The sequence below is a fragment of the Phoca vitulina genome, unplaced genomic scaffold, assembly GCF_004348235.1.
Source record: "Phoca vitulina isolate PV1807 unplaced genomic scaffold, GSC_HSeal_1.0 scaffold54, whole genome shotgun sequence".
Lineage (NCBI taxonomy): Eukaryota > Metazoa > Chordata > Mammalia > Carnivora > Phocidae > Phoca > Phoca vitulina.
Genome location: NW_022589757.1, coordinates 6,951,039 through 6,978,035, shown reverse-complemented (window position 1 = coordinate 6,978,035; position 26,997 = coordinate 6,951,039). Strand labels below are relative to the sequence as shown.

The 26,997-nt window shown below is 38.1% G+C and overlaps 1 protein-coding gene across 2 annotated transcripts in view; it reads right to left on the bottom strand.

Annotated features, from left to right (window-relative positions):
- Nucleotides 1–681: 681 nt before the first annotated feature.
- Nucleotides 682–26,997, bottom strand: part of MAEL (maelstrom spermatogenic transposon silencer) — a 35,552-nt gene continuing 9,236 nt past the window's right edge. For both annotated transcript variants that reach the window (XM_032389438.1, XM_032389439.1), the window contains 7 exons: nucleotides 22,813–22,937; nucleotides 21,991–22,045; nucleotides 21,730–21,871; nucleotides 4,372–4,434; nucleotides 3,485–3,617; nucleotides 1,528–1,603; nucleotides 682–992 (listed from right to left, as the gene is read on the bottom strand). In XM_032389438.1, the coding sequence (XP_032245329.1) occupies nucleotides 805–992; nucleotides 1,528–1,603; nucleotides 3,485–3,617; nucleotides 4,372–4,434; nucleotides 21,730–21,871; nucleotides 21,991–22,045; nucleotides 22,813–22,937 (782 nt within the window). In that variant the 3' untranslated portion in view covers nucleotides 682–804. The remainder of the gene's footprint in view (nucleotides 993–1,527; nucleotides 1,604–3,484; nucleotides 3,618–4,371; nucleotides 4,435–21,729; nucleotides 21,872–21,990; nucleotides 22,046–22,812; nucleotides 22,938–26,997) is intronic.

Sequence of the window (26,997 nt, the reverse complement as noted above, 5' to 3'; positions counted from 1 at the left end):
TGATCTCACAACCCTGAGATCGTGACCTAAGCCAAAATCAAGAGTCAGATGCAACCAACTGAGCCACCCAGGTGCCCTTCTGTCATGCTGATTTTGAAGAAAGATATGTATTCAAAGCTTGGATATAAGATTTTTTTTAAATCTGCTAGTAGAACATGTAATATAAACTTACATTGTGTGAGTTCTTTCTTATTAAAAGATCTGATACCAAAAATAGATGAAAAAGAAGTAGAAGACAGTGCCATATATGAGAAACAGTCTTTGGACTTAGTTAACAGTTTCTCCTAAATATGACCTGAATCTCTGAGCTTGTGTGTGTGCGTAAAATGGAGGTAATCTCCTTCCTCAGAGTGGTTATAAGGATTTCACAAGATGATATATATATCCATAAAGTAGGTAATCAATAAGGTTCCAACATTTCATAATGGGAAGAAAGATTAACACCATTTAAAAAGCCTTTCCTAACAGATATTCATTACCTTTATTGTAGAGGGAAAGATTATCAAAATATTCCCAAAAGCACAACTCTGAAATGCCAGTTTTATTCTTAAAGGACTCAAAACTTTAATGGTGTTTACATCATACAGTCAGGAAGTAGAACCACCCCTCAAAAAAGAAAAAAAAGCAAAAATGCCAAGATCTTCTCCAACCACAATTATTTTTACTATGAAACAGAATTTCCTTACAAATTAAGTAGTTTTTACAGTGGTGACATTTATCATTGATGTGATCTGTTTAATATGACTGTAGTCAGAAGGGAAGTTGGGCCTGTTATTTTTCCAGAAATTGAAAAAAGTACCATCATTAAGATAAGGAAGAGAAAGATTTGTATCCATCTTTCTGGGACATGTAAGGTGAGAGTGCAGTCTCACAGTTGGAGAATTTGTGGATATTGCTGGAGGAATTGGAGATGCTCTCTAGCAAGCGAGTAATCCCTCTTCCCCGAACACTGCTGTTTTGGCCAGAAATTCTCACCCCAGATGGATAGTCACCTAAGGATATTGGAAATACAAGAAGAGAAATGTAGCAATTTTATGGTTTTATTATATAGAGATCCCTTGATTGACTCTTATCCCACTGTAGACGTTTCATGAATAGGACAGAAATTCTTAGTAAAGGAAAACAGATGCTCAGAGTAAAGGCAAAAGGCTGAACAAGAATATTTTTGTTTTCAGCCCCAGAAACCTTAATTGAAGTTCTTCAGGCACCACTTGAAATTTCATGTCCCTAGGTTTTAAATTTTCCTATCTGCCCAAAGACATCACAAAACTATAAAACTATAGCTGCTACAAGAATAACAGGCTTTATTTTAAATGCCTTGAACAAAAGTCTGGAGGCTAAGTTAAATTATATTAAAGTGATACAAAAGTGTACATATCCAAATTGTTTAAGGTGCTAATAATGCCAAATTAAACTCTCAATTCAACAAGATCCTATATCTTAAAGCTAATTTAGAGCATCTGTTTAAATACCATACCATACGCTATACTTGCTAAGGTACATTCTCAGGAAATAGAAGGTGCTTACCAGTGGGTGTGTTTGGTCTTTGTTCCTGATTAGAAGGGCTGAAATGAGAAAATCCTGGACTCTCAACCCTCAGCTTCTATAAGTAACAAAGAAAAATACAAGGGAAAGTTTTATTTCTTATCAATTATTGGACCATCTACTTCAATTTCAAATTATTCTTTGTAAAATACCAACTAACACCCATTTATCCAACATCTAATCAACTTTTGAAGAGTACTGCTGTACAGGGAAGCAGAAGGTAGTGTTTGGAGGGGAATTACAGGGTCAAGAGAGGGTTATTTTTAAAGATGAGATTATAGCATGTTTCCTGATAAGAAGGATTCAGAACTGAGAGAAACCCTGATGATGCAAGAAAGAGAAGTAAATTGTTGGGAGACATATCTTTGAGCAGGTAAGAGAATAAGATCAAAACATAAACAGAAGGATTGGTTTTAGCAGGAGCACAGACAGTTCATGCATTAAAACAGGAGTAAGGGCGTCTGGGTGGCTCAGTTGGTTAAGCGACTGCCTTCGGCTCAGGTCATGATCCTGGAGTCCCTGGATCGAGTCCTGCATCGGGCTCCCTGCTCGGCAAGGAGCCTGCTTCTCCCTCTAACCCTCCCTCCTCTCATGTACTTTCTCTCTCTCTCTCATTCTCGCTCTCTCAAATAAATAAATAAATAAATCTTAAAAAAAAAAAAAAAGAAAAACCAGGAGTAAAAACAGAGTACATGGTAGGTGTGGTGGTAGGAATATGTAGAAAATCTCTTCTGACTGCTTCTATTTTCTCAGAGATTTGGAGGCAAGGGCATCAGGTATGTCAAACGAGGACTGAAGTAACCCTAGGAGACTGGGAGAAATGGACAACTGACAGTGTTCCACCAAGGGCTCACCAAAGTTGGTAGCGATATTTAATAAAAACAGTCAGTATAGACAGTTTCTTTTCAGCCTCATTTAGCTTCATGAGTATAGGAATAGAGTACGTGAAGAGTTAGATTTAATCAGGGTTAGTGTTTGTCAACCAACTATTGATTATATCAGTAATTTATTCTACTTTGGGGGTTTCCTTTTCATTGTTTTATGAACTATTTTTAAAGAACAACATTTATTTATTATCCACTATGTTCCAAGGCAGGGCTCTTGGCATTTTCATATACAGTTGCATTTAATCCTACAACTACTAGCCCTTATTACTGTTCTTGTACAGATAAGGAATCAGCACAGAAAGTTCAAATAACTTGCATAAAGTCACACAGCCTGTATGGAGCAGGCCTGAAATCCAATTCAGGAATTCGAACTCCAGAGTCTATACTCTTAGCTGCTACATTGTTAGTAGTAATATAAAGGCCTACTAGTAAATAAATTGCAAAGAGGGAAGAAAGGTGGTAGGGAAATTAGGTACCTTTTAATCAAATTCTGAATCAGGTCTTATACATTTTTGAAGTAAATATTTTCAATATTTACATTATCTACATTCATATTTTAATTTTTGGAATGAATTTTGGAGATGATTTGTATAAAGACTAATTGTTAATGTTAATTTTCTTAAAACTTTATTAAATATAGTAGAAAAATACACCAGGAGGGAAAAAAGATTTATGCAACTGGGTCCAACTGGATTAAGAAGTGTTTGACATTCCAGGGGTGCCTGGGTGGCTTCAGTCAGTTGAGCAGCCAGCTGACTCTTGATTTCAGCTCAAGATCTGAGAGTCCTGGGATGGAGGCCTGTCCACCCTGGTCTGGCTCTGAGCGCAGCAGGGAGTCTGCTCCCTCTCTTTCTGTCCCTCCCCCTGCAAGCTCTTTCTCGCAAATAAATAAATAAATATTTTTTAAAAAGTGTTTGACATTCCATAAAGGATTTAAAAAAAAATGTTTTAGAAAAAAGAGAGAACCAAAGTCCCGATCTTCAGCTACTATTGACCAGGACCGCACTGAGTAGCACATATAAAGTGATCAGTAGCTCCTAAAAGTCAGTTACCTGGTAACGCCCTGCATCCAATACAACCATTTTGGGTGTCACACTATTGCTGGCCTCATAATCCTGAAGTGGTACATGAGTCTCTGTGAGCTGGATTCCAAAGAGAGTGGCCAGAGAGTTACTGATGCAGTACCTTTAAAAGGAAATAAGAAAAGCTCATTATCAGAATCTGATCTAATTCATTCTAAAATGATTCATATTTTAAAAATTTCTAATATAAAGAGAAAGCATGTAAGATCTACTGTCCTAAACTGGGGAAAAAAGAAATTTAGAGATTTGGAGAAGAAATGGGAATGGGTAGCAATACATATCATAAACTGGTCATTAATGGTAAGCAATACTCCGATTACCAGATAAAATTTCAGGTTCATTATAAGGGAATAGGATTAAGAGTAAAGATTACCAGAATTCTCCAATGTTTAAGGCAGGCAAAGGGCAGCAACAGAAATTAGGCTACAACTTTATAAACACTTTTCTATCCTCAGAACCAACTGTAACCAGCCATGTAAAGGGACCACCAGAGCACCCAAAGATCCAAGGCTCCAGGTGCTTTCACTATAAAATGAGAAAAGTATCTCTATTTTTTGAGCACTTTAGCAAGGAAATGCTGTTGCTAATGATATTAGGGAATTTCATGTCCTACAAGGAAAATTTTCAGTAAGTGCTTCTGAAGGTTCACCCAAATTACTCAGGTGGTAACTATACTAAGAAGTATGACATGGACAGAATAATAAAAGGAACATGAAGTTTAAAAAAAAACCCAAAAAACCAAACCCCTGTCTTAGAAGAGAATTATGGAAATAGAGGTGAAAAGCAACAGCAAGCAAAATGGCAAAGAACTCAATGCAGAATACAGCATTACGAAGAAATGCCTTTCTCCAACTTACGCAATTTTCTTGCAAACAGCTAAAGCACAGAAGAGAATATCGTTTTCTTCATGCCACTTGCACCTGTACAAAAAACAGGACTTTAATATCCTTAATGGCAATAGCACTGCTTAAAGATTTTTATATGCCAGATTTCTAACTTACCAAGTTAAAATCATTTAAGAAAAACTGACACTATTACTCAAAGATTAAGGTTTTTCATTTAACAAACACAAAAAATAGATTTTTAAAAAAGGTTTGTTTAAAAATGTTATCTCCTCTGATGCAAATTCATGATGCTATGCAAACCATACATAACCGTAACAGGTAAATTCTACCTTGAAATAAAATAAGTGTTACAGAGACGCATTAATGACTGGTTAATGTGCAGTTGTTCGACAACTGTTTACTAAGTGCATACTATTTACCAGGTATTGTTCTTGGCACTAGGGACATAGTATTGAATGAAACATGGGCTCTTGGGCGTGGAGCCTAGTTTAAAAAAAAAAGGGGATGGGGGAGGGGGAGGGAGGAGAAAGAAGAAGAAGAAAAAGAATGAAACACAGAAACTCTTACCCACACAAAACTTACTTTCTAGTAAGGAAGACAGATCAAAAAAGATGTAGGCATAATACACAGTAAATTAGATAAAAACAAGTTCTAAGGAGGAAAAAAATATAAAGACGAGAAAGATGATATGAAATGTTGGAGAGGTGACATTTTAGAAAAGGCAGCCAGGAGAGGGACCACTGAGAAGCTGTCTGAGTGGGGACCTTAGAAGGTTAATAATTGAGAGGAACTGCCGAACAGCATATTTTTACAATGAAAGCCACTATATACCTGTATCTTTTCACTGAGCACAGTCTACTGAGACTCAGAACAGTACTACCTGCATACTAGCAAGAATTATTTAAAAATTACAAACATGCTAAACACTAAGTGTAAAGAAATCAGTTAATTACACTTGTTATTTAACTGAATGGAAGACTACACCTAAATATAAGATCAAGAATTTCTCCCACTGCTTTTCTAAAAAGTGATTCAGTAAATAGGACTCATAAAACTCTAACTCTAAAATGAAGGCTTAGGTTGAAACTAAGCCTATGTTCTTACATATGCATAGAATCAAATATTTAAATTTCCAATTAGTTTTGCTCCTTTTCCAGAACTTAAACCCCAAGTTTAGTACCTCATATACACATTTCCACTACAGATCATATTTGAAATAAAAGCAACTGAAAAACCAACAATGTATTCCAGGATTAAAAACAAACCCAAGAACAAACCTATAGAAATCTGATCCCAGGGAAAAATACTTCCAAACCTACAGTTACACTGTTAAAAATGACATTGTTTTCATCTGTTTTTACTTAAGTTTTTATTTAAATTCCAATTAGTTAACATACAGTGTAATATCAGTTTGGGGTGTACAATTTAGGGATTAAAAACTTACATACAACACCCTGCACTCACCACAAGTGCACTCCTTAATCCCCATCACCTGTTTTCCCCATCCCTCCAACCCCCTCCCCCTGGTAACCATCAGTTTGTTCTCTATAGTTGAGAGTCTGTTTCTTGGTTTGCCTCTCTCTTTTTCCCTCCCACAATCATTTGTTTCTTAAATTCCACATATGATGAATCATATGGTATTGGTCTTTCTCTGACATTTCTTCTTGATTCTCTTCCCCAAAATCATCCCACCAATCCCCCTAAAAATAGGAGTGTATTTTCTAGTAAAGAAAAATTCACTCTAAAAATCTGTCAAAAATCAGAATACTTTGTACACTTTGTTAAGCTATTAATATTCACTTTGCAGCCTCAAATCTAGCCCTAGCTTTGACACATCTTATATGGGCTTCTTTTATGAAATTTCACTCTAAAGTCATAAGGTCACAAGTGAGTCGGGTCTTTTGGGTAAATCCGTCCAACACTATCTCATTCACTCAAATGATGTGTCGCATAAAGGCCTTGACACTCCTCTTATCTCAAAAGGTCTCAATGATCTCCTTTCCTCCTATTTCAGGATTACGATCCCTCCTTCTTTTCAAGGATAACCCAGCCTTTCCCTTGCTCAGAACCATGATCACCCGACAGGTACAGAGGTTCTGTACTCTAGTCAAATGGAGTCACTAGCTTCTCTTCAACAGTTTCTGTGCTTTCAGTCCTTTGAGTCACTGTTCAGGCCCTTTTCTCCTCTTGGAAGTCCTCCTTTCAACCTAAATCTCTGCTCATAGAAATTCTATTCATCTTTTCAGGAGAACCATTTACCCCATAAAGTATTTCATATATTTTTAGCCCTTACACTCAAGTGATTTCTCCCTGATGTATCATAATCTTTTGAAACACTTTTATGAATTATCAGAAATTATCATATACAACTCCAGTGTCTTTATTGCCCTTGTCAGACAGGAGGCACTGAGGGCTAGGACAATCATGCTACTCTTTCCCATATTTCCCACAAAACCTAGTCTCAAGCCTTATGTACAAGAGCTACCCAATACTGGTTAAAAATAAAAAACTCGATAAATTGGGCTAAGAAAAAACAATTCTAAAGTGACATCAAAATATAAAACTGCACCCCTTAAAACTACAATTCTGGGGCTTCTGGTTTAAAATGCATAAATTTATCTCCTCTTGCTCCCATGACTCTACCAAATGACAGTCAAAGAATAAAAACAGTAGCAGTCCACAATAAAGGGAAAACAGAAAGAGGCCTCCATGGAAGAGAATTTAACATGTGTGGGATACAGAAAGTAAATGAGGGCATAGTAACCAAGGAGGCTAGATAAAGGAAGTCACAGCCTTCAGTCCTCACAGACCCAGCTGCACAGAAGGAGATCTGCCTACCAGAAGTCAAAAGAGGCTCTGAACCCATGCACATGTCCCTGGCCAGAGAGCAGAGGTAAGACAGGAAGCTGAACTTCTTCTGAACAAAGAATGGTCAAGTTCCCTGACCCTGTACAAAGAAGTAAACTGCTCTTAGGAGAATCAGGCAGCGAGAATGGGTGCTGGTACCTTAAGGCAAAGCCCACAATATTGTGGCATTTAGGATTCTGCCTCAGCTTAACATCTAGTTCCCTCATCTTCTTACCCTACAGTAAAGCCCAACTAGTTGATAATCCCCAATGAATACAGAGCATTTACTCAGCTTTGCAGCCCAATTTCTAAACATGAACACAACCAAGGACAATCAGACATTCAAAGAAAGCATGCAACACAAGACAGGAACAGAACTCACAACCCCAAAGAATGAGACAATCCAGAGAACAAAAGCAAACAAACATCCTTGCCCCACCAACAAGTACCCCAATGAAATGTGAAATTATTGCATCTATGATCCTACTTTTCTTCCTCAGATCTTTAACCCAAATCAACACTGATGATGGCTATGACAATACGTAACATGATAGTAACTGCAGGCTGAGAGGTACTGAGACCTCCAAAAGTCAGCCGCTGCCCAGTTTTAAAATGTCAGACCTTGTTAGGGCTCTGTGCTGGGTCCTCTTCTCTTTTTGCCCTCTGCCAAAGTGACCTCATCAATATGCTGTAAGATCCATTAAAGCAGAAGACTGGTCTCTCTTCACTGTATTTTCAGTGCCCAGAACAGTGCCTGGCACATAGTAAAATGAATGCTAGCATTATCCAAACCTCTCCACTGAGTTCTAGACCAGGACCACCAGCTGCCTGCTTGTTATTTCTAGATCTTACCTCACCAGGGCCTCAAAACATTCTAAACTTGCTCCTCTCTCTGTTCCCCATCTATAAACCGAAGCATGGTCTTTATTTCTTTTCAATCTCCCTTCCTGTATCCAGTCCATCAGCAAGGTCTACTGGTTTTTACCCAGATGAAATCTACTTATTCCTCTCCATTTCTACTGTCACCCCTCTCCAAGCCATTTCTTGTCTAGACTAGAGAAATAGTCTAATAGTTATAGACTGTACTTCCTTGTTTGCCCCTTTTCAATATATCCCTTAAAAACTCAGGAGATCTTTTAGAAACCTAATCAAATTCTGTTAATTCCGTTTGATAAAATTCCTTCCTGTACTCCCTAAATACAGAGAACTGATGGTTGCCAAAGGGGAAGTAGAAGGGGGAGAAATGGGGAAAAATTCCTTCCTGCAGCTAAGAAAGCTTATGGTATTTATGGTCCTTGCTTATTTCTTTAACCTCACCTTGTGTATTCTCCCCTTTGCTCACTACCTTCCAGTCACACTGACTTAACAATTTCCAGTAAACACCAAGCTTTCACCTCCAGGCTTTTGCACCTCTCTGCCCAGGATGCTCTTCCTTCCATTTTTCACATGGCTACATCGCTCTCTTGCTTCAGATCTCAGTTTTAATGTTACATCCTCAAAAAAAAAAGTCTTCTTGAATATTCTAGAAAGTAGTCTATCTTTCTACACACTTTGCTTAAAGAGGAACAGTATCTTGTTGATTTCCTTCTTAGCACTGATCACAAGCTAAAATTACCATTTTGTTATTTACTGAAAGTTTCACTTTCCCATTAAAATGTTAGCTTCAGGGCGCCTGGGTGGCTCAGTGGTTAAGCGACCGCCTTGGGCAGAGGTCATGATCCTGGAGTCCCAGGATCTAGTCCCGCATTGGGCTCCCTGCTTGGTGGGGAGTCTGCTTCTCCCTCTGACCCTACCCCTCCCGTGCACGCTCTCTCTCACTCTCTTTCTCTCAAATAAAATCTAAAAAAACTTTTAAAAAACATTAGCTTCATGAGGGCAGAGACCACACTAATCTTGTTCACCACTGTACCTGCAGCACAGTGCCTGGGACAGAGGAGATGCTCAATAAATACTGGCTGATTAAATAAAAGCTGCCTTGTTTCATCCATCAGTCATACACAGTGAATTAATTCAAAGACAATTATGACAAGAAACAAGGAGAATGGCAGATTTGTAAGAGTTATAAATATTCTAGCCTTCAAAATACCAGGATAGTCATCAATAGCCTGTTTAATTTCTGATACTCACTTTGTCTAACTGTTCTCAATTTCACCAATACCTACCCATTTCTCCTAAAGCTAGAGACAAAAATTACAAACTTTAATGTAAAAGCAGAAGTTTAAGAGAAGTGTTTGAAATGAGCCCCATCTGCTTATATTAACAGATTCCAACAATAGTTTCTGTTGGCTACTAAGCCCAATCTCCCTTCTAAAATGCTATATATTGGAATCTTACATTAGGAAGCTCAGAAGAAGGCAGATCCATCCTGTTCAAAGCTGTTTATTACCAAAGTGCTTACAGTACTATGTAATAGTTTCATCATAAACAAAACCCATGGCACAGCCCTCAATGTCTTACACCAAGGCTACACTTGTTGCAGCCTGTACTTCCCAACTGAGCTCAACACTATTTTTTCAATTTTAAAACTTTTTTTTTTTTCACATTTTAACTGAAGTTGGAATGCATCTTACAATTGAAGGTATTTTACAATTGCTATTGGTCAGTCTAGAATTAGTTGCATTGCCTGAACATGTACAAATTTGCTTGTTCTTGATGATAAACAACTATAACTCATTTTAGTCAATAAACCATTTGAAGATTATTTGAGAAAGTATTGGTTTGTCTCTGAACAACTTCTGCTGATATCATCTGATAAGATCAAGAAAGAACCAGCATCAAAACTCACAGAAAAGGTGTTTGTCAGTGGCAAAAAAGTATTTTAATAGATTGGCATATAAATACATATAACCGTTAGTAGGATTCATTCTAATTCATATCATTCACTTTCTTTGTAGAATACTTACTCAGTCTATTCTCTTTCTTTTTTCTCCTAGTAATCATACATTTTATCCCTCCCCTAAAATATTTTTCATTTTTTTAAGTATAGTTGACACACAATGTTACATTAGTGTTAGGTGTACAACGTACTAATTCTACAAGTCTATACATTACACTATACTGACAAAAGTAGCCACCATCTGTCATCATACAACACTATTACCATACCATTGACTATATTCTCTATGCTATACTTTTTTCTTTTTAAAGATTTTATTTATTTGAGAAGCATGTGCACACACAAGCAGGGGAAGCAGGAAAAGGAGAAGCAGACTCCCTGCTGAGCAGGGAGCCCAACACGGGGCTCGATCCCAGGACCCTGGGATCATGACCTGAGCCGAAGGTAGATGCTTAACCAACTGAGCCACCCAGGTGCCCCTATACTTTTCATCCCCAAAACTTACTCATTCCATAACTGGAAGCCTGTACCTCCTACTCCCCTTCACCCATCTTGCCCATTCCCCCACCCTCCCCTCTGGCAACCATCAGTTTGTTCTCTGTATTTATGAGCCTGTTTCTGCTTTTGTTTTTTAGATTTCACACATAAGTGGAATCCTATGGTATTTGTCTTTCTCTGACCTAATTCACTTAGCATAACACCCTCTAGGTCCATCCATGCTTTGCAAATGGCAAGATCTCATTCTTTTTTTATGGCTGAGTAATATCCCTGTGTGTGTGTATACACATATATATAACATCTTTTTTATCCATTCATCTATGGATGGACATCTGGGTTGTTTCCATATCTTGGCTATTGTAAATAATGCAATAAACACAGGGGTGTATATCTTTTCCAATTAAGTGTTTTCATTTTCCTTGGATAAATACCCAGTAATGGAATTACTGGATCATATGGTATTTCTATTTTTAATTTTTTGAGCAACCTCCATACTGTTTTCCACAGTGGCTGCACCAATTTACATTCCTACCAAAAATATACGAGGGAAAAAAACCTCTTGATTTCCAGTGGAGTGACTTCTCAAGTTCACACCTGAGCCTTTATATGGGGAGTGGAGTCCACCAAACACTGGGGGAGAGACAGAGGGGAAATAGAGAGCCTAAGATTAAATTATAATTATTCCACAATGACAAGATATGTAAATATTCAGAATCTTGACAGATCAGAGGACTGACCACAGCAAAGAGACTTAAAAGTACCTGTGAGGCTCTAGGAGGTAGTCTGGAAGGGAGGGAGGGAGGGAGGGAGAAGAGTCATTTAGAAACTGTGTGGAGGGGGAAAAAAGCAAAGAGGAAAGGGGAAAAATTTAGGATTTTTCAGGACAAAAGAAAACAAAGAAAAATGGGAAGCCCCACAACCACATCCCTGCCACCCCGAAAGTATTCAAAGAAACCAGTTTGCTATACTGACAGAAGAGGGAGCACTTGAACTATGAATCTCAAACCTCCCCAAACCACCAGCCCTGTCCAAGAAATACAAAGGAACAACATACCTTCATCTACAGAAAGCTACCACAAGAAAACTGAAAATGAGACTCAAAACACTCTAGCTGATAACTCTTACCCTTACCTTCTTCCCCTCTCCTGCCAAAAAACCATGAAGGGAAAACTGTAACATAACACTCTGTTGAATTAAATATCCTCAAACAAGAATTTTAAGATATGAAAACATGCCCTGAATGAGAAATTTCAAAACTAAGAACAGAAATAAAAAGAAATAAAGAGTTGACAAAACTCTGGAAGGAAATAAAAATTACATCAGAAAAGAACTAAATTACATACACATGCTGGACTCCCTTCAGAAGAGAAATTAAATAGAAGAGAACTAATATTAAACTACCATCAAAGACAAATCTCCAGAAATAAGACCTGATTTTGCATACTGAAAGGGCTCACCAAGCAGATGAGAAGATGGATCTGCAATAATACATTCAGAGAAATATACTAATAAAACTATTAGACTTTAAATATGAAAAAATATTCTTAAGGTCTCCAGGCAAAAAGATCAACTTAGAAAGGCCAAGAGAATTAAATGAACAAGCTTCTCAAAAGCAACACACAAAGACATACAAAAAAATACAGCTGTATTTTCTAGAAACTCAAGGAAATACAGGTCAAATAAAAAGTTTTCATAAGGCAAGAACACAGGGACTACTGGTTCCTAAGAGCCCTAATCAATCTACCAGATCAAGATTCAGCAAATTTTTTTTCTGTAAAGGCACCAAATACCACAGTAACCAGCTTAAAACTACAGAAGATGTAATGAAACATAGAAACACGATAGTAACAGGAAACTTTTAATACACCATTCTCATCACATGACAGATCGAGTAGATATAACTCAAGCAATTAAGACAATTTTTTTTTTAATAACTGGAAGTTTGTAGCTCTTAGTCTCCTTCACTTATTTAGCCTATCCCCTCACCCACCTTCCCTTTGGCAACTACCAGTTTGTCCTCTGTAGTTAAGAGTCTGTCTGGTTTTTTATTTGTCTGTTTTGGTTTTTAGTGTCCACATATACGTGAAATCATGGTATTGATGTCTTTCTCTGACCTATTTCACTCAGCATAATACCCTCTAGGTCTATCCATGTTGCCATAAATGGTAAGATTTCATTCTTTTTTATGGCTAAGTAATATTCCAGTGTGTGTGTGTGTGTGTGTGTGTGTGTATGCGCGCGTGTGCGCGCGCATGCACGCAGTGCACATGTGTATTGTGTATACCAATCTTTTTTTTTTAATTTTTTTATTGTTATGTTAATCCCCATACATTACATCATTAGTTTTAGATATAGTGTTCCATGATTCATTGTTTGTGCATAACACCCAGTGCTCCATGCAGAACGTGCCCTCCTCAATACCCATCACCAGGCTAACCCATCCTCCCACCCCCCTCCCCTCTAGAACCCTCAGTTTGTTTTTCAGAGTCCATCGTCTCTCATGGTTCTTCTCCCCCTCCGATTTCCCCCCCTTCATTCTTCCCCTCCTGCTACATTCTTCTTCTTCTTTTTTTTTGTGTATACCAATCTTCTTAATCCATTCATTTATCAATGGACACTTGGGTTGCTTCCATACCTTAGCTATTATTCCAAATGTGTATTTAAGGGTGCATGTATCTTTTCGAATTAGTGTTTTCATTTTCTTTGGGGAGATATCCAGTAATGGAATTAACTGGATCTTATGGTATTTTTATTTTTTAATTTTTTGAGGAACCTCCATACTGTTTTCCACAGTGGTTGCACCAGTTTACATTCCCACAAGTAGTGCACGAGGGCTGTTCCCTTTTCTCCAACCCCTGTCTTTCTTAAGAGATGAAACAACTTAAACAACTCAAAGTAGATCTCATGGATAATAAATACACCCTAATAATAAATATTCTTCTCACACACCCACAGAACATTCACAAAAATTGATTTATATATTAAGTTAGCAAAAAACTGCATAAAGTAGAAATATTATGAACAAAACTGATCACAGTGCAAAGACACCAGAATTTACTAACCAAACTAGAAAGGCCTTTACATCTGGATATTTAAAAGCCTTATATTAACTTGTGGGTTAAAACTACAGAATTTTTTTTAAATGACAAAATACTGTATATGTCAATCTAGGATAAATAAATAAAATCTTTAAAAAAAATTAGAAAATTAATGAAGTCTGAGCCCCCAAAATAGAAAAAGAACCACAGTACCAAGAAAATAAAAGCAGAAATTAATGAGGAAGAGAATAAAAAAAAATCTACATCTAATAAAATCCTGTTATTTTGGAAAAAAAAAATAGACAATACACTAGCTTCATTTAAAGAAAAAAAGCACAAATATACAAGAATAACCACTGAAACAGAAGGAATTTTAAAAGTTATAAGAGACTAACTTTGCAGACTTTTAAACAAATTTGGAAACATATAAAATGTACAATCTCCTAGAGAAATACAGATTACCAATATTGATCCCGTTAAAGTTAGAAAGCCTAATCAAACTGATTTTCATAGAAGAAACAGATAAAAGTTATCAAAGAACTGCCCCACAAAAATTTGCCCAGTCCCAGATATACACAACTTGTGTAAGAAAATTTTAAGTCTTTAAAGACCCAAAAGTAGATTTGAGAAATGGAAAGACATCTCTTGTCTTTAGATAGAATTCAACATTATAAACATTTCAGTTCTCCCCAAGTTAATTTATAAACTTAATGCAATCCAAGGAGTTTTATGGAGCTGGATTGAAGTGAAGTGATACTTCTGAATATACGTTTTTGTTTAAAAACATTAAAAAGGTAAGAGAATCAACAAGGATGGGAAAAAACAGAAATGGAATAAAACAAGCAAATGGACGGAACTATATTTCAAAGGAATAATTTAACCACACTGAAGAAGGGGGAAGAACCAACCCAAATAACTTTTGAACAAAGTATTTTGACTATATGCCTTCAGATTAAAAAACAACTGAAAGCAAATTATGAACTATTAATTTTTTTTTTACAGGGTATCACTTAATTCTCTAACAATTGATTTTTAATTAATGTATTTTAGGACTAAACAAGAATACTGAGTGCCAGGTTTTTCACTCAGAAAAGGGAAATACAAAAATAGAAAAATGGAAAACTGGAAAACAGTAGGTGTTGAACTGGAATTATAGGTAATTAGTATGAACTCATGGTGAGACAGACATAAAAATGTGTGTGGAGGGAGTGCCTGGGTGGCTTAATCGTTAAGCGTCTGCCTTTGGCCCCAGTCATGATCCCAGGGTCCTAGGATCGAGCCCCGCATCGGGCTCCCTGCTCTGTAGGAAGCCTGCTTCTCCCTCTTCTACTCCCCGTGCTTGTGTTCCCTCTCTCGCTGTGTCTGTCAAATAAATAAAATCTTTAAAAAAAAAAAAATGTGTGTGGAGGCTGTGTATATATGTAGCTCTCTCCACCAAGGGGAACTAGAATCAATAATGCTCTAGCAGGAATGAGCACACCTAACACCCACATCCTATCTCCTAAATACTGTCCTCCATTTAAAGGAACCAGGGCTCCATGGAGAAATGGGTAATCCAAAGCTGAAGCAGGGAAAGCACAAGGATGAGCCTGGAACATATTAAGCCAGAAAGCAAAGAAGCATTCAGAGAATGATGAAGAAATGTCAAAAGGACACAGAAACCACTGCTTTGAAGGGACTCCCACTGACCATAAACATCAGTCAAACTGAGCATAAAAAATAATTTGATAGTAACAGATTATAGGCCATTAAAAAAAATAGGAATCCATGAGGCCATACTCATTATTTTTTAAAAATAAAAGCTCTCGGGGTGCCTGGGTGGCTCAGTTGTTAAGCGTCTGCCTTTGGCTCAGGTCATGATCCCAGGGTCCTGGGATCGAGCCCCACATCGGGCTTCCTGCTCTGCGGGAAGCCTGCTTCTCCCTCTCCCACTCCCCCTGCTTGTGTTCCCTCTCTCGCTGTGTCTCTCTCTGTCAAATAAATAAATCTTAAAAAAATAAAAAAAAATAAAAATAAAAATAAAAGCTCTCTTGGGGTGCCTGAGTGGCTCAGTCGGTTGAGCAGCTGACTCTTGGTTTCGGCTCAGGTCATGATCTCAGAGTCCTAGGATCAAGCCTTGTGCTGGGCTTCCTGCTCAAAGGGGAGTCTGCTTGAGGATTTTCTCTCTCCCGCCCCCACGACTCTCTCTCTAAATAAATAAATCTTAAAAAAATAAAAGTAAAGCTCTTCCTTACAGTAGAATGCCAACTAATAAACATAAAGGGAACAACTGGATTAGAAAAATCACCAGTCCATAAATATAATAATTACTGATTCAGGCAAAAGCCATCAATGGATGTGAAAATTAAGAGGCAGACTGAAGTTTGAGAATATCTACCAAACCTCAAAATATTCCCTACAAAATATTAATCACAAGGTGAAAACCAGTAACTTTTCAAAGGAGAAATCTGGGAGGCACCATCTTAAGTGATCAAAGTTATCATCAGTAATGGAACAAAAGGACTTCATATGCATCCAATAGGACACACTGAAAAGAACACACTGAGAAGACACATAACGTCCGTGGTACTCCTGCCAAAAATATATAAACTCAAACTAATCATGAAGAAATACAGGCAAGCTAAAACTAAGAAACATTCTATAAAGTAACCAGCCTGTACTCTTCAAAAATGTCAAGATCATGAAAGTCAAAGTAAGTCATTTGCAAATATCTTCTCCCATTCTGAAGGCTGCCTTCTAGTTTTGACTTTTTTCCTTTGCTGTGCAGGAGCTTTTTATGTTGATGACATCCCAGTAGTTTATTTTTGCTTTTGTTGCCTTTGCCTCAGGAGATATATCTAGTAAGAAGCTACTACAGCTGATGTCAAAGAGGTTACTGCTTGTGTTCTCTAGAATTTTGATGGTTTCAGGTCTCACATTTAGGTCTTTCATCCATTTTGAATTTATTTTCGTGTATGGTGTAATAAAGTGGTCCAGTTTCATTCTTTTGCATGTTGCTGTCCAGTTTCCCAACACCATTTGTATATTTATAAAGACCTGATAAAACTGAACACCCAAAAAACAATCCAGTTAAAAGGTGAGCAGAAGACATGAACAGACATTTCTCCAAAGAAGACATACAGCTGGCTAACAAACACATGAAAAGATGCTCAATATCAAAACTACAATGGACATCACCTCACACCAGTCAGAATGGCTAAAATTAACATAGGAAACAACAGGTGTTGGTGAGAATGCGGAGAAAGGGAACCCTCATACACTATTCGTGGGAATGCAAACCGGTGTAGCCATTCTGAAGAACAGTATGGAGGTTCCTCAGAAAGTTGAAAATAGAGCTACCCTACAATCCAGCAATTGCACTACTAGGTATTTACCCAAAGGATACAAAAATACTGATTTTGGGGCACATGGGTGGCTCAGTCGGTTAAGTGTCTGCCTTCAGCTCAGGTCATGATCACAGGATCCTGGGATCGAGCCCCGTGTCAGGCTCCCTGCTCAGTGGGGAGTCTGCTTCTCCCTCTCCCTCTGTCTGCTGCTCCCCCTGCTTGTGCTCTCTGTCAAATAAATAAAATCTTTAAAAAAAATACTGATTCGAAGGGATACATGCACCCCAATGTTTATAGCAGCATTATCAACAATATCCAAACTACGGAAAGAGCCCAGATGTCCATGAACTGATGAATGGATAAAGGAGATGTGGTGTATGTGTCAGCCATAAAAAGAATGAAATCTTAGAGGAGGGGGGCAAGGTGGTGGCAGAGTAGGGGACCTCGTTTCATCTGGTCCCTCGAATTTAGCTGGATATCTATCAAACCATTCTGAACACACACAAATTCAACCTGACATGCAAGAAGATTTATCTGGACCTCCACGAGCAGAAAAATGACTACTTTTTGCAAGGTAGGAGGTACAGAACCTTGAATCTTCAGGGGAAATATCGAGGATAAATGAAGAGGGGAGGGAGCCTCCATAAGCCAGCCACTGGAAAGTGATATAACACCGGAGCAAAAAATCAGGCCCCCTGGAAATCTGCTCTAGTGAGAGGCACCCCTTCTGAAAAGGGCATAGGGGATGAATAAAGCAGCATTCTAGGGGGATCATTGTGGTCTCAGGATTCCAGGAGACTCACAAAGAATGGGTGAGCCTGAACCGATAAAGTGCCCAAGCAGTGGAGTGGGGAGACTGGTTGTGGTCAGTGAGCCCAGAGGGGACTCTCAGCTCCGGACACCATAAACTGTAAGCTGCACTGGTAAGGAGATCGCCCTCTGCCTGACCACCCTGAAAAGGACTAGAAGGTGCGGGCTGTTTAACATCCTAGGGGAGATATAAAACAGCTTGTGCCCAAGACAGGGCAACAGCTCTCAGGGCGGTGTGGCCCACGAAAGGACACTGGGGCAGCACCCAGCATGACTAGGGAGCTGCAGAAGAGGGTGCATGCATGAGCCCATGACCGCTAGCAGTTGTGGAGTCACAAAGCGCAGAGATGCTCCCGGGTCCCCGTGACTCCCCTGGGAAAGGTGTGGCAGGCATGAAATGCACAAGTCTGTGGAGCTTGATACATGCAGAAGTAGAGACGGTTTGACCTGGATGGGGTAGGGACAGTGACATTGCGGCTGTGGGCCAGAGATTCCCGCACGGCCATATTTGTTCCAACCCTCTAAAGAGAAGTGGCAAGCCACCAGGGAACAAAAGCCACATAGCCAACCAGCTCACATTAAGCGCATCCCCCTGACAAGAGGTGGGGCAACTCCACGCAGGCAAAGAGGCCTGAGAAGCCAAGCAGCAGGCCCCTCTCCCAGAAGACAGACGAAGAACAGGTGAAAGATAAGCTTACTTCCCAGAGGACTGTAAAACTCCAGCACCAGGGGAAAATAATATAGGGAGCTCCAGGTGTTCCCTCACTACTCCTTTATAGTTCAGGCTAAAATTTTCTTTTTCTTTTTTTTTACCCTGTTCCTGTTTCAAACAGATTATTTCCCAACCTATGTTTTTAAGTCACTTAACTTTTATTTTTTTCACATCTATGTTTTATAGATTTATACCCAATACTGGCCCATTTTTCACTCTATTCAATTTTATCTTGATACATACATACATACATACACACACACACACACACATAAGTTCTGATTTCTTTGCAATTTCTAACATACAGACCAAAAATCAATCAGGAACAGGCAGATCACCCTGCTTTGTCCACCCTGAGAGATGATAATCTTTCTCCCCGCCCCCCCCTTTTATTTTCCTTTCTTTTTTGTTGTTTTGGATCATCTTGGCCTTGGTTGCATCTGTGGTAGCTTTTGACCACTTCGGATTTTTTTCTAAGGTGCATCTTGCTTGGGTCACGGTTGATACTTTGGACTCTGTTCATTCACTCAACCATCCCTCAACAGAATGACTAGGAGGAAGAACTCCCAACAAAGAAAAGAACCAGAGACAATGTCCTCTGCCACAGAACTTGCTTATATGGATATAAGCAAGATGTCAGAGATAGAATTCAGGATAGCAATTATGAAATCAATAGCTAGGCTTGAAAAAAGCATAAGTGACAACATAGAATCTCTACGGGCAGAAATGAGATCTAACCAGGCCGAACTTAAAAATGCTCTGCATGCGATGCAGTCTAAACTGGATACTATAACAGCTAGGGTAAATTAGGCAGAAGAATGAATCAGTGATCTAGAAGATAAGCTGATATAAAGGAAGGAAGTCGAGGAAGACAGGGATAGGCAGCTAGGAGCCCATGAAAATAGACTTAGAGAGATCAAGGACACCGTGAAACATTCCAATGTCAGAATTACTGCGATCCCCGAGGGGGTGGAGAGAGAAAGAGGACTAGAAGGTATATTTGAGCAAATCATAGCTGAGAACTTCCCTAATCTGGAGAAGGATAAAAGCATTCATGTCCAAGAGGCAGAGAGGACCCCTCCAAAAATCAAAAATAGATCAACACCCCAACATATAGTGAAACTTGCAAATCTTAGAGACAAGGAAGCTATCCTGAGAGCAGCTGGGGGAAGAGATTTCTTACGTATGGAGGGAGGAGCATCAGAATAACATCAGACCTATCCACAGAGACCTGGCAAGCGAGAAAGGGCTGGCAAGACATATTCAGGGTACTAAATGAGAAGAACATGCAGCCAAGAATACTTTATCCAGCAAGGCTGTCATTCAAAATGGATGGAGAGATAAAGAGCTTCCAGGACCGGCAAAAAATGAAAGAGTATGTGACCACCAAGCTAGTCCTGCAAGAAATATTAAGGGGGATTCTATAAAAGAAGAAAGACCCCAAAAGTAATATAGACCAGATATTAACAGAGACAATCTATAGAAACAGGGACTTTACAGGCAATACAATGGCACTAAATTCATATCTGTCAATAGTTATTCTCAATGTGAATGGACTGAATGCTCTTATCAAAAGACACAGGGTTTCAGATTGGATAAAAAAGCAGGACCCGTCCATATGCTGTCTACAAGAGACTCATTTTGAACCTAAAGACACCTCCATATTGAAAGTGAGGGGATGGAGAACCATTTATCATGCCAACGGACCTCAAAAGAAAGCTGGGGTAGCAATTCTCATATCAGATGAATTAGATTTTAAACCAAAGACTGTAGTAAGAGATGTAGAGGGATACTCTATCATACTTAAAGGGTCTACCCAACAAGAAAATCTAACAATTGTAAATATCTATGCCCCCAACATGGAAGCAGCCAACTACATAAACCAACTAATAACCAAAATAAAGAATCATACTGATAATAATACATTAATAGGAGACTTCAACACTCCACTGAGAGCAATGGACAGATCATCTGAGCAGATCATCAGCAAAGAAGCAAGAGCTTTGAAGGACACATTGGACCAGATGGACCTCATAGATATTTACACAGAACATTCCATCCGAACACAACAGAATACTCATTCTTCTCAAGTGCCCATGGAACGTTCTCCAGAATAGACCACATACTGGGTTACAAATCAGGTCTCAATCTATACCAAAAGATTGGGATTCTTCCCTGCATTATTTTCAGACCACAATGCTTTGAAACTGGAACTCAACCACAAGGAAAAATTTGGAAGGAACACAAACACTTGGATGTTAAAAAGCATCCTGCTAAAGAATGAATAGGTCAACCAGGAAATTAAAGAGGAACTTAAAACAATTCATGCAAACCAATGAAAATGAAAACACATCAGTTCAGAACCTATGGGATACTGCAAAGGCAGTCCTTAGAGGGAAGTACATAGCCATCCAAGTCTCTCGCAAAAAATTAGAAAAATCCCAACTGTACAAGCTAACCTTACATCTAAAGGAGCTGGAGAAAGAACAGCAAATAAAGCCTAAACCAAGCAGGAGAAGAGAAATAATAAAGATTAGAGCAGAAATCAATGAAACAGAAACTAGAAGAACAGTAGAACAGATCAACGAAACCAGAAGCTGGTTCTTTGAAAGAATTAGTAAGATCAATAAACCCCTAGCCAGACTTATAAAAAGGAAAAGAGAAAGGACCCAAATTAATAAAATCTTGAATGAAAGAGGAGAAATCACAACCAATACCAAGGAAATAGAGACAATTATTAGATCTTATTACCAGCAGCTACATGGCAACAAACCAGGCAATCTGGAAGAAATGGATGCATTCCTGGACACTTATAAACTACCAAGATTGAAACAGGAAGAAACAGACAATCTGAACAGACCCATAACCAGCAAGGAAATTGAAACCGTAATCAAAAACCTCCCAAAAAAATAAGAGTCCAGGGCCAGATGGCTTCCCAAGGAGAATTCTACCAAACATAAACATGAAATTATTTCAAAATAAAAAATACTTTCAATTTATTTCACTTACGTATTTCTTATATGTAAGTCTAAGAATCCTATGTAATAAAACGTCTGTTTAAATAAATATATTCTTTCATCAGTACAAAAACTCTAAGTGATAAAGCACCATGTCAGTTATTTGGTAGTGTGTTTTGTTTCTAGTTGTAGACAGAATGACAATCAATGGAATCTTATTATTCAAAGAAATAATAATTCCAAAGTTTCATAGGAAAATACTGCCTGTTGATGAGAAAGGAAAAATTAATCCTGCCATATTTTCTCAGTTCAAAAAGTCATAATCACTATCACAAAATCACCATACCTTGTGTTGCTAGAATAATCCCACATGGCCACATCTAGGAGGCTCCGAACCCAGGTTTTAGAGGGCTCCTTAAGAAACTTTTGCTGGTAGATCCCCACTACAAGATCTTCTACAGTGAGAAGTTCTAGATGTTGCCTGATTTCTTCCATAGGTAAACAGAAAAAGACAAACAATTACTGAATTTAGGCACACAGAACATGTACACCAAAATGGAAATAGAGCTATTATAATGCACTTCAACAGTGACCTAGTTTTACTTACCTGATGCCTTTGCCATATGCTTCAAACACCAGTTGACTCTGGCTCTGTCATCAGACTGGAGAAGGGAAAAAAATTACTTTTATTTTCTCCTACACTGAGTTAATTTTAATCAATTGCTGTCCTTTCAAACTGGGGAGGTGGGAGTGGCAGGAAGGGAAAGACTAAAGAGTTTGTGACAACTAAATGAGAACCATAAAAAAGAGCAACATGTATTTTAAAAGACTACTTTTAATAACCAGTTACATTTATAAAGCAATGTTAACAGACTCTCTGAAAAGCAAGGGAAATCTAGGGTAGGCACATGAAGAAACCAATGTTCAGAAAAAGGTAAGGTAATCTGTTCATGGTTACACTAAAATAGTTAAGGTTAAAACCCAGTTCTTCAACTACTAGCTAAAAGAATTTAGACAAAATAAAGAATAAAGGCTCTCTAAAGATTACAAAAGAGGGTCAAGAGATTGCTACAAAAACAGTTCTGAATAAACAGTAATCTTACTTAGAAGGACGGGTGTGTACAGATTAGAACACCCTTTCTTCAGAGTAAAAAGATACTGAGAAGATATTTCAGCAGGAGAAACTAAAAACATGAGATCAAAGTAGAAATACATTCAGCTTTTGCAGTCTTCAGAATCCCTATAAAACCACAGGAATTATTATACCTAATCACATTCAAAACAATTCACAATGAACACGTTTTAACACACACAGCTAACATACAAGCAAACTTACTTTCTTTGGATATCTTTCATGGATCTTTCAGTATCTAAGTGGATGTCTTAAAAAAAATTCTTACAAAAAAAAAAATTCTTACAATGAAATTACCTTGCAGTAGATAGGTGGCCAGTTTCCTGCGTTTGGGTGAATAAACCTATAAAGGTTTTGTAACACAGTTGCTTGGTCATGCCCAGATTCAAAGTTTGAAATAGGAATCTTGTGACTAGAATCACCTGAAGGGCATAAAAAGGAGGAAGGAGTTCAAAATTTGACCAAGACAAATATTATGAAGTGGGTAAGGAAGTAGGAGTTCAGGAAGACAGTACTGGGTAACTCATATTTAAGCACTTGTACCAAGCCTAGTTATGGTTAGGTACTTCATATAATTTATCCCATAATCTTATGGGATAGGGGATATACACACTATTAGAGAAGACACAACTGACAATCACAGAAGTTCGCACAGTAGGTTAATAGTTGGCAAACAATGGAGTCAGGACTCAAACCCAGATTTAAGAGCCTCTATGTTTTCACTATTCCCATCTACCTTTCATGAATCTGTTTTATACATATAAGGCTGGAGAACTTAACAGCAATGACTGCTGTTTAAAAGGTTGTAGGATTAAGATTTCCACTTCCAGTAAAAAAAAATGGACAAAATAATTCAGACCAACCTCCCACAAAAATTTAAAATACCTGAGGATATCAAGAGCACACACAGTAGCAAGAAATTATTAGATCCAGATGCAAGAGAATACAGAAATCCAGAGAGGCTCTCCAGAGAGCCTAGCTTTGGGGGCAGTTTTTCCCCTGCAGTTATTTGCTAATTCCAGAAGAGGAAATTGAACAGCTGAGAAGTGTGCTTTTGACAGTTTTTGGGACCTGGTTTGCTCGGCCCCCAGCTATCTAGCAAAAGCAAACATAAATCCTCTCTGGATGAAGGGAACATTGTTATAAGCCCCAAATTACTTTAAAATCATTTTTTCAGCATGGCAGGGAAAAGCGTGGACAGGAAGGTGGAAGAGGAGAAGCCTGAGAAGCCAAGGTAAGCTGGAGCCTCTGGAGTAATGGAGGGGAAAGTTCCAGTCGCAGTGTTGAGAAGCGAGCTGCTGAAGAAGCAGCTTGCAGACTTCCCAACAAAGCCTACAAACATCTCCAAGTTTGGATTTGCCATAGGTAGTCAGACAACAAAGAAAGCCTCAGCCATATCTATCAAACTTGGATCAAATAAACCTAAAAAAACGGTTTCAACTCTTGCTCCAAAAACCTTTCAGTAGCAGCAGCTTTTAATGAAGAGGAAGACCATGAACCAGAGGAAATGCCTCCAAAGATGAGAATGAAGAATACTGGAAGGGATACATCCCAATTCCTTCAATAAAGTAAAGCATGGTTTCTCTGATAACCAGAAGCTATGGGAGCGAAATATAAAATCTCATCTCAGAAATGTCCACGACCAAGACAAATGATGTGTTTTGAAACTGGAGCATGGCGTGGGTGTAAAGTTAAAAGGAATAGTTTCCTTTTTTAAAGAATGGTAAAAGAATATCCTTGGAGCCACCATTTTTTTTTTTTTTTTTTTTTTAAGATTGGGTGGTGGTACTCAAATAAGAGTTTGAAATTAGAGTTAATTTATGTTTTGTATTCAGATTTCACGACGTTTGCTAATTTTGTAGTATCATGTGATTAGTTTCCAAAAGGTTACAGATAATTAAAAAAAAAATCAGAAATGGTACTTTTCTAAGAATTGCATATTTTTTTAAGACACAACTATTAGCACATTAAAAGGGAGGCAAAAAGTTATCATCTATTTAAACTGCAAGCAATTACTCTTAACTCCCTTATTAACCTAAACTGTCTGGCTCCCAGGAACAGCCTTATAGAGAGGGAGTATTGTATTGGGAGGAAAATGTTACTGGAATATATTAGATAAAATTAAAATACAGCTTTTTTCCTAACAGGCCTTTGTTTTGTTTCTCATCATAAACGAGGTATTGCACTGCTATCAGTTGGTATAGATGCTTAGCTCTTTAAAAAAAACTTTTTTTAGGGGCGCCTGGGTGGCTCAGTTGGTTAAGCGACTGCCTTCGGCTCAGGTCATGATCCTGGAGTCCCTGGATCGAGTCCCACATCAGGCTCCCTGCTCGGCAGGGAGTCTGCTTCTCCCTCTGACCCTCCCCCCTCTCATGTGCTCTCTCTCATTCTCTCTCTCTCTCAAATAAATAAATAAAATCTTAAAAAAAAAAAAAACTTTTTTTAATTTCATGTAAATTGTTGAGTATTTGAAATAGCCCACTTCACCTTAATGGGTTTTGTCTACCTTCATTAGTCTTCAAAGACCATTTGCTACCAAAGTAAATCAGTATTTTGAATGTGCTTACCTTGGTTTTTGTTATTAGCTAGTCCCTGTAAGCATTTCCACCAGATCCTGAGGCATCACAAGGAAGCGCTTTTCAAATACAGACCACCACCAAAAATTTAAATGTACATATAATAAATATTTGGCTGGGTTTTTTTTTTTAAAGGTAGAACCAAAAAAGCAACATTGTATGAAGATGAAAAGGAGAATGATGTACTTTCTGCAACTCTGTTAAAGCTTAAGTTACTAACTTATGAAAGTGATTTGGTTTGGACTTAATACAAGAATTCTTATTTTAGCACAGTAATAGGATTCGAAGTGTATACATATTAATCAATGACCTCTCAAAAGTACAGCTTAGGTACTGAAGGTAAAAGAAAATGCATCTTTAAACATATCTTTTTTTTTTTTTTTAAAGATTTTATTTATTTATTTGACAGAGAGAGAGATAGCGAGAGCAGGAACACAAGCAGGGGGAGTGGGAGAGGGAGAAGCAGGCTTCCCGCCGAGCAGGGAGCCCGATGTGGGACTCGATCCCAGGACCCTGGGATCATGACCTGAGCCGAAGGCAGACGCTTAACGACTGAGCCACCCAGGCGCCCCATCTTTAAACATATCTTATGGGATCTTTGACCACATATACTTTGTTAGATCTATGTATTGTAGGGTTTTAAAAAAATTTTTGTATATTTTTTTCATGTGATTTTTCACATCTTTAAAAGCATAGACACAGATAAAAGAAACATACAGTATAATGATTTCCTTGAAAACTCCTGCAGTGTTTAATTTGGAAGCAGCTTCAGACTATTTTATTGGTGATAACTACTGGCTGGGCTCTTTTAATAGGTAATAGAGAAGCAACCTGTATACATCCCTAACACTTTGTTCATTTGCATTTAAGTTTAGAGTAAGCCCCAAACAATGGAAATGTATATAGAACTATTAGTTCTTACATGATTTAATTATATCAAGATACATGAATTTAACTTGCTTTAATGTAAGCAAACTTTCCACTTTTGTCCATTTTACTGTTTACATTAAAATAACATCCCTCTCCTACATGTTCTTTTCTGGACTCAAATGAAATATTAACCTAAGGTCAAGATGGGAGAGAAATGACTGAGATCAATGTCTTTACTAAAATGCCAATAAATTTGGGGCACCTGTGTGTCTCAGTTGGTTAAGTGTCCAACTCTTGATTTCTTTGTTCATGATCTTGGGGTCCTGAGATTGAGCCCCATGTTAGGCTCCAAGCTCAGCGGGGAGTCTGCTCAAGATTCTCTCTCTCCCTCTCTCCTCCTTCCTGCCCTAAAATAAATCTTAAATACCAATAAATTTGTCACACTAAAAAAAAAAATCATTTTTTCAGTCTATATGAATAACCAGGTACAGGGGCACCTGGGTGGCTCAGTCATTAGGCATCTGCCTTCAGCTCAGGTCATGATCCCAGGGTCCTGGGATCGAGCCCCACATCGGGCTCCCTGCTCAATGGGAAGCCTGCTTCTCCCTCTCCCACACCCCCTGCTTTTGTTTCCCCTCTCGTTTTGTCTCTGTCAATTAAAAAAAAAAAAATTTAAAAAAAAAAAAAAAAAAGAATAACCAGGTACATGAAGAAAGAAGAATGAAAACCAAACCAAATTTGATAGGAAGAGGTCCAAAGGTATTCCAGCTACTGAAGTTATTCAGCACAGATTTTAAATAATCATACTTATATCTGAGGAGATCAAATTATGAATTTCAGCATATAGTTATAAAAAAGGATACAGAAGAGTTTAATTTCTGATAATGACAGACTAGAGAAAAGCTGAACAAATGAATCACCTGCTTGAAAGCACTGCAGAGATAAAACAGCAGCAAGGAATTAGGGGTCCAAAATCCTGGAGAGGAAGAAATGCTAGAGAGCTTCATTCTGACATTTGGGTTCATTGGTAATTTGG